This window comes from Furipterus horrens, unplaced genomic scaffold (assembly GCF_987537825.1).
Source record: "Furipterus horrens unplaced genomic scaffold, mFurHor1.1.pri manual_scaffold_7, whole genome shotgun sequence".
Taxonomy (NCBI): domain Eukaryota; kingdom Metazoa; phylum Chordata; class Mammalia; order Chiroptera; family Furipteridae; genus Furipterus; species Furipterus horrens.
Window position 1 is genome coordinate 108,448,943 of NW_028327177.1, and position 8,439 is coordinate 108,457,381.

The window sequence follows — 8,439 nt, forward strand, 5'->3', positions numbered from 1 at the left end:
TTATGAGGAAGCACAGAAATAAGGTTGTGGGGACTATGTATTTTAATTTATCAAATTGATTTTAAAGCCACTTAACTATTTTACATAATTATACAACAAAATTAAACTAAAAAGGTTAATTTTAAAAATTCAAGCAAAATAAAACAAGTGAACCCGTAAATTAAATTGGTGACACAGTCATACAAAGACAAATTATTTTGTTAGTTTAAAATACAATGATTTGATTGTACTCTCCATGGGGATAGTGTTGTTATTATTATTCTGAAAGTGTGGTGTGTGTTGCATAAATAAAGCAAATGAGGAATTATGTTGGTATCAACAAGAATTACAGTTTTTTGCCATGGTAAAAAGGACATACATGGATGACTGCTGAAGTTAAGAAAATCTTTAGTCTTGAATTTGAATTGGAAATACTAATATCAACTCATGACATATATTATTTGAAAAATGTATTTCTTAACTCTGGCCACTGAAAAGGCTAAGAAGCCATGAGTTGCCCAAGGGTAAGTAATGAGCTCCCTTGTCTTCCAGATTGTGGTCACTGAATATCACTAAAAGGAACCAGGGCTCTTTGGTACATTATAAGAAATCGTCGGCAGCCATCCGTCTTGAGAGACGATGGTGTAGCTTCTTAAGAGTCTATCTGCACCGCCGAAAATGGCTGTGCAGTCCGACTCGGGAGTGACACGGTATCTGTCTCCTCCTGTGTTGAATCGACATCTTGCGATGACGCTGGAGTGTCCTCTCCAGTGAAGCTGAAGCTACAGAGCCTGGGCAGGGTGATATGGAGGGTCTGCTGTTGCCCATGCAGCAGACCCCCCCCCTCTTCGCAGCTGAAGGGTCCAAGGGAAAGACGGAGTCAATACAGCTTGGCTTCAGGTGCGCCGCAGGAGTTGCCGGTGTTGACTACAACGTCGAACCGCCTTAGGGACTCCGGCTCCGGATTTTCTGTCGGGGTTTACTCCCTTAGCCTTTCCCCTGAAGAGGTATGCCGCAAGGCAGCGGAGGTTTTTTGGAGTCAGAGTTCTCCTTCTCTGATGTGCCCTACATCATGGAAAATAAACAGTAGCCCAGCAACATAAGGTTAAACCTTGAGCCTCAATTTCCCCAGTAAATTTCCAGAAAAGTTCCCTTAGTGGATGGAAAACAAACAGATCTCTAGCTTCTCCATTATTTAGGTTTCAAATAAAGCAAATTTTATAAGTAAATAAAATGCTTTTGAAGGCCATTATTAGCTCATAAAAAGTAAACACTTTACTCTGAGAGATTCTGAATAACTACCATTCTTCCTCAGAAGTATACTCCTCAAATAACAATATATACCTTCAGCAAATTTTATTCCAAGGGGACTCTTTTATCCAGTTATTTGCTTATGATATGACACAAATATTTAGATATCAAAAAAAAGTAATGAAGAGAGAAACACGAATTTTGAGAACAGATGGATAATTATACACATGCAGTCATAACTTTTAATAATTTGATTTTTTAAATATTACTGACCTTTTCATTCAATTTTTTCCTTGGAGTTTTAGGAATTTAAAGTATACCTGAACCAAGAAAAATCATATCTTATAGCATACCATTAAACAATACCATTTATATTACCGCTCCAAAAATGAAATACTCATATATAAATCTAACAAAATATGTACAAGATCTATATGAGAAAAACTATCATGCAAAACCCTGATGAAGGAATTGAAATAATAACTAAATGGAGAAATGTTTCATGTTCATGGATAGGAAGACAATATTGTCAATGTGTCAGTTCTTCCCAGCCTGATCTATAGACTCAATCCAGTCAAAATCCCAGTGAATTATTTTGTAGATATCTACAAACTGATTTTAAAGTTTATGTGGAAAGGCAAAAAAATCGAAGAGCCAATACAATATTGAATGAGAAGAACAAAGTTGAAGGACGAATGCTACTTGACTTCAAGACTTACTGTAAAGCTACAATAAATCAAGACCATGTGGCACTGGTGAAAGAATGGACAAATAGATCAGTGGAGTGGAACAGAGAGCCCAGAAACAGACCCACATAAATAAAGTCAGCTGGTCTTTGACAAGGATCAGAGGCTATACCATGAAGCAGGCATAGTCTTTTCAACAAGTATAGCTCAAACAACTGTATATCCACATGCAAAAAAAAAAAAAAAAAAAAAACAATCTATACACAGACCTTACACATCTTACACCTTTCACAAAAAGCAACTCAAAATAGACCATAGACCTAAATGCAAAAAACAAAACTAAAACTCCTAGAAAATAACATAGGAAAAAACCTAGATGACCTCAGGTATGGCGATGACTCCTTAGATAGAATACCAAAGACACAGTCCATGAAAGAAATAATTTATCACAGCGATGTAAAGTACAGCATCGAGAATATAATTAATAACACCATAATAACTATATATGGTGCCAGGTGAGTACTAGACTTATTGTGGGGGGGGGGTCACTTTGTAAATTGTGTCTTACCAGTATGCTGTACACCTAAAACTAGTATAAAATAATATTGAATATCAACTGTAATTGAAAAATTAAAAAAATATAATTCATAAGATGTACTTCTTTAAAATTAAAAAGTTTGGTTCTGCAAAAGACATTGTCAAGGGAATGAGAAGATGAGCCATGGACTAGGAGAACATATTTGCAAAAGATATAACTGATAGAGTACTGTTATCCAAGATATAGAAAGGGGTCTTGAAACTCAACAGTAAGAAAATGGACAGCCTGCTGTAAAAAATGGACCAAAGACATGAACAGACACTTCACCAAAGAAGATACTCAGATGGCAATTAAGCATATGAAAGGATGTTCATCATCATATGTCATCAGGGAAATGCAACATGAAACAACAATGAGACAATACTCACACTTATGAGCATGGCTCAAGTCCAGGGCACTGAAGACACCAAGTTCTGGAGAGGACGTGGAGCAACAGGAACTTGGGTTCATTGCTGGTGGGAGTGCACATTGGTACAGACACTGGGAGGCCGTTCAACAGTTTCTCATGAAACTAAACATACTCTTAGCATATGACCCTTGAAACTTACATAATCTTATAACCAATGTCATCCCAATAAAATTCAATAACATTAAAAAATAAAGTCTTGTTTTTTTAAAAAAGCACTCGCTTTGCAGCGAGTTCCTTCCCCTCTCCCCACCCCTTTGCTGGGTACGGTTGGTATGGGTGAGCTACGGCTGTGTTCTCCATGCCTGTAGTTTCTGCCGTTCCCAGAATGCCATATAAGTGGAATCATAAAGTATGGAGCCTTGTGGCTGACTTTCATGGAGCATAATACTTCTAAGGTTCATCCACGGCGTTGCGTGTATCAGAAGTTTATTCCTTTTTATTGTTGAGGAGCCTTCTGTTCTGTGGCTCTACCACAACTTATACATTGGCCAGTTTGTGGACATTTGGGTTGTGCCAGTTTTGGGCGTTTGTGAATAAAGTTCTTATAAAGATTTATGTCCATGTCTTTGGGTAGGCATGGACTTTTATCTAGCAGGGTAGACAACTAGAGCGGGATGACTGCGTGGCATGGTAGGTGTGTGTTTAACTGACGTGGTTATAAGCAGCTGTCCAGCTGGTTTTAAAAGGTGTGAGGCCCTCTTGCATTTCCACCCGCAGCGCATGAGCTGTCTAGTTGCTTCCTGTTCCTCTGGTCACGTGGTGTTGCCAGTCTTTTTCATTTCAGCTGCTCTGGCGGGTGTCTTGTGGTATCCAGCTTTGGTTTTCATTTGCATTTCCCTAATGAGTCATGATGTTGAACATCATGTGCTTGCTTATTTGCCCTTTGTATGCCTCCTTTGATGAAACGTTCACATTTTTGGACTAATTTTTCATTGGCTTGTTTATTTTCTTAATAATGAGAGTTCTTTATATATTCTAGATACACGTTCTTTATCAGATAATGTATTTTGTAAATACTTTATCCTAGTCTGTGGCTTGTCTTTTCATTTTCTTAACAGTATTTTTGAAGAGCAGCATTTATAGTTTTAGATTTTATATTTAGGTAATTATCCTATTTGAGTTACTCTCTCTATATGGTAGGAGTTAAAAGCAGAGGCTTTTGTAGAGTAATTTTCCCTGTGGATGCCCAGTTGCTCCTCTGTTGGAAAGCCCACCCTTCTGCTGTTGAGTTACCTTGGCATCGTGTGTCTCTTTCTCAAAAACATCCTGTTCCTTTGATCTAAATAGCTGCCCTTGTGTGAATACCACAGCCCAGGTTACTCTAATTTTATAGTAAGTCTTTTTAAACATAGTTTTAATAATAATTCTTTTAAGTTCTCCAACTTTATTCTTCATTTAAAAATTGTTTTGGCTATTTCGGTCCTTGATATTTCTATCTAAATTGTAGAATCAGCTTGCAGTTTCTACAGCCTGGCTGGAATCTGCGTCTGCACCCTGACTATGGAGCCTGACAGCGCTGAATCTTCTGACCCACGAGCACTTACACATTCCCACTTAGATCTTATAAGAAGTTTTTAGTATACAGGTCTTGCACATATTTTGTTCAGTTTAATCCTTATTTCATGGTGGGTTTTTTTTCCTAGAACTTATTTTTGTAATTCTTTATTTTTTAAATGTTTAAAGATTGTGGTAAAGTATACTTGGCATAAATTTACCATCTTAACCATAAGTGTACAGCCAGCCTGTTTCATATTTTTGGCGCTGTTGTAAGTGGTATTGTTTCATTTCAATATCAACTCTATAGAAATACAAGTGATTTTTGTATTTTGACTTTATATCCTACTCCGTTGCCAAACTGATTAGTATGAGTAGCTTTTATATATTATTTGGGGCTATTGAAGTGTAGTTATAATATTAACATTTATTGAGTGCTTACTATACCCTCCCTAGGTTTTGTTTAACTTAGTCATGCAACAACACTGTGGAACACTGAGGCTTAGCTAGAGACTTGCCTGAGGCCCTGTGGCTCAGGTGCATCCAAACCGCAGGCGAGGGGGAGACCGAAGCTAGAACCTGTTGTCCCGCTGCCTTGACTGAGCACTTCCTAGGTGCTGCGTGCCATGCCAAGACTTGCACGCACATCATCCCATTTAATCTCCAAAGGAGTCCCTTGAAGGAGCACGGTTACCGCCCATTTTACCGTGCCGCGGCCTGGGCAACGTGCTGCAGAGGAGACTCACTGATGGAAAGCCAGCACTGCCAGTTGAGGGGAAGTGGCCACACTAGGTTGTGGCCCTGGTTGGTGGGGGAGGACTAGAGGCCCAGGGGCAGGTGGGAGCTCAGGGGCTTGGGGGCTGTGAGGCAGGGCGTGGGGGGCGGCTCGAGGTGCAGACCCGTGTTCTTTGGTGCTCTGCCCCTCGCTGAACCTCTCTGAGCCTCTTTATCTGTAGAGAATCTGTTCGCCACCGTGAGCCTTGGAAGGTATAAAGCTGGTGTCATTTTCCTAAATAAAATCTGCTGTTTAGAGCTGCTCCCCTCATGGTCTAGCGACAGTGCTGGCCCAGAGGGAGGAATGCAGAAATCGGTGTCTGCAGTTCAAAACTTTGACGTGGATGCTGCATCCAGACATGACTGGGTTTCAGATCTTACGGAAGTTATCGGTCCAGGATCAATTGGAAGTTACAAAACGAAAAAGCTGATTCTTCTCCATAGATAGTTTGTGCATCCTGGCTCTAACAGTGATGCTCGGGGAACCCAGAACTGGGCCAGAGAGGCAGGAGGGCACCCTATGGCCAACAGACCACGTGGGACCACGCTGTGATCCTGGCCATGAGGCCTTCTGAGTCAGACCTGGCCCAAACGGACGTATTTCTTCTTGTCATGCTTGCTTTTGGTTGGTTTGGTCATTCAACAAGTATTCATTGGGACACGGTCCCTGACCTCAAGGGGAAGAAAGTCAAGTGGGGCAGCAAGATGTGAAACAAGTAAAGCCACAGGCACACAGCTGTGCCTGTAACCCCTGCGAGGAAGGACAGAGGGTGTAAGGTAGGGAAGGCCGAGGCAGTGGCGGCTTTCGCATCGGGAGCTTGCTGGGCCGGGAGAAAGGCTCTCCTGTACCTTACAGAGTCCTGAAGAAAGCCCTCGCGGCTCACTCAGGCAGGGTGGGCGGACTGGCTGGCTCAGGGTCTCTGCAGACCCTCTTGGTAGCGCTTTCCCGAGTGTCATGCACCAAGTGTTTCAATGCACCTCTGATCTCTGTCCATTTCCTGCGTTCCTAGAGCCTGTGCCAGCCATTCACAGGTCGTGCTGCGGCGAGGGAGGCAGCCGCCAGTCGTGTGTCGTGTATCGTGTGTCATGTATCGTGTATCGGGAGGAGCGGTGCAGCGCTGGAGCTGGGGGTGGGCAGTCTGGGTCCCAGCTGCCCTCTTGCTGTGTGCCAGTCCTCTGCTGCCAGTGGGGTGACCGCGCCCCCCTCACTGGTCCTGGGTCCTGCAGAAAGCCTGGCTGGGCCCGGCCTGACGCACTTCCTTCCCCTCTGCCTGTCCATGCTGCAGTATGCCTGGGTGGAGAAGCACTTCGGCCCCGACTTTCTGGAGCAGGTTGTGCTGACCAGAGACAAGACCGTGGTCTCTGCTGACCTTCTCATAGATGACTGGCCGGACATCACAGGCAAGTGGCCTGGGCAGGTAAGGATGAGTACGGACGCTGGGAGCCTCACGGCACCTGTCCCGAGCGGCCCCCACTTAGGCAGCAGCCGTGTGTCAGGCGTCCAGCCTTGGGCCTGGCGCTGGGCCCCTTCCTTGTTGGGAAGACAAGGTTCCTCCGTGTCTGACCGGGAGCCAGGCCAGCTTGGTGCAGAACTCACTGGGCAGCTGCAGGTGAGTCCCTTACACCTGGGAGCGTTGCCTCCCTCATGTTAAATGAAGGCCCAGCTCTGGCCTCCAGATGTTTGTTTTCGTCAGAACCCCTCTTTTTTTCTAAAGGCAATTTGAACTGAATCTAATACATAAAACAGAAAAACGGAGCCTAATTTCTCTAGTCGAAGGTGTTTTGGGAGCTTTATTTGTCCCTTTTGCTTATGGATGCCCCCTCCCAAAAGCAAACAAACAAACAAACCTTAAACTGGCTTTAAAAGGAGAGAGGAAATTATTGGTCCCCCTAACTGGGAAGGTAGGGCAGGAGGCCTTCAGGCATGGCTGAATCTAGACATCCAGACAACATCAGTCAGAGTCGGTGTCTTTATCTCCTGACAGGCTCTCTCCTCCTGGTAGCCTTCAGTGTCAGGGTTAAGTCTTACCCTTTGGGCTCCTCAGTGGGAAAACACAGAATACTTCTCCCTAACAGCTTTTTGAGCTGCTTTGAGAAACTCGCCCACCTCTGGGCCAGCCTCTGTTCCCAGAGGGCAGAAGCGTGGTGCGCCCACCCCTGACCTCCCAAACCAGGCAGTTTCTCAAAGATTGTCAGGGTGCATGCCAGCCGGGACTGTGACAGGGTCCCAGAGACCCCCTCGACTTCCATCTCCAGCTATGGGGAGCAGGGAAGAGGCCTGTGCAGAAGGAGCTGGGGGCCAGGCCATAACCCAGGGGGCAGTGCCATGTGGACAAGTGGATTGAAGCTTGGGGGAGAGGCCTCGCGGGGCCCATGGTCAGCAGCTGGCGCTGGCCGTTGTTGGGAGGACTGGGAGTGGAGAGGAAGGGCAGGGGGCAGCAGGGCGCGGCCTCCACAGTAACCATGGTGACAGCAAGCACCACAGTCACTGTTTGCGGGGCCCAGGGTGTGCTGTGCTGGTGCTCGGTGGGGGCCGCCTCATTCAGTCCCGTGGCCCCCGTGGGACGGGGGCCTGTGCAGTCACCACTGAGCTGGCTGGGAGACCAAGCCTCAGAGGTGAGCTGTTTGACAGGAGGCCCAGGGGAACTGGTGCCAGGTGGCCTCTCCGGGCTGCAGGCATTAGACTGAGTGCTGCTTTCCCACCCACAGGGGCCGAGCCCAACCCCAGCTGGGAGCACATCCTCTTCACAGCCTGCCACAACCGGCACCTGCCGCTGCAGCCCCCCAGCCGCAGGCTGCACTCGTGGGCGGACGACTGGAAGGCCCTTCTGGACAGCAAGCGGCCCTGCTGAGGGGATGGTGCTCCAGGCCCCTCCGTGGCGCCCTGGCTTAGGGCTCACAGCTCAGGGTCTGGGGGCCTAGTGCTCTGGTCTTAGGGCTCCCTCTCAGATGCCCCAGGCCCATTGCATGTCTCCTCCCTTTTCCCAGCCCCGCCAGGCCTTAAACCGATCTCAGCAGGACTGGCCCGGGAGCACTTGGCAACACTCCAGCAGCCGGGTGGCACAGGCTGGCCTCGGGCCGCTGCCAGCCTGCTCCAGGTGGGGGGCTAGGGCATCGTTCAGAGGACCATCAGCCCTGCCCGTCTCTCAGGGTGTGCCTGCTTTCCCAGACTGGCAGCACATCAGTGAGGATACTAAGCAGGATCAGGTGGTGTGACCCCTCACGTTCTCAGCCACAGCCCCTTGCCT

At 46.3% G+C, this 8,439-nt stretch overlaps 1 protein-coding gene across 1 annotated transcript; it reads left to right on the plus strand.

Annotated features, from left to right (window-relative positions):
• Nucleotides 1-2,292: 2,292 nt before the first annotated feature.
• LOC150005025 (5'(3')-deoxyribonucleotidase, mitochondrial-like) lies at nt 2,293-8,102 on the plus strand. The gene is made up of 3 exons (XM_090283100.1): nt 2,293-2,302; nt 6,419-6,592; nt 7,901-8,102. Exons 1-3 carry the CDS (start codon nt 2,293-2,295, stop codon nt 8,041-8,043), a joined length of 327 nt encoding a protein of 108 aa, XP_090139226.1. The 3' UTR covers nt 8,044-8,102.
• The last annotated feature ends 337 nt before the right edge of the window (nt 8,103-8,439 follow it).

Excerpts from the sequence above, each read along its gene's own strand:
- LOC150005025 (XM_090283100.1), top strand. Across the intron at positions 6,593-7,900 it reads TGACTGGCCGGACATCACAG|GGGCCGAGCCCAACCCCAGC; the intron begins GCAAGTGGCCTG and ends TCCCACCCACAG.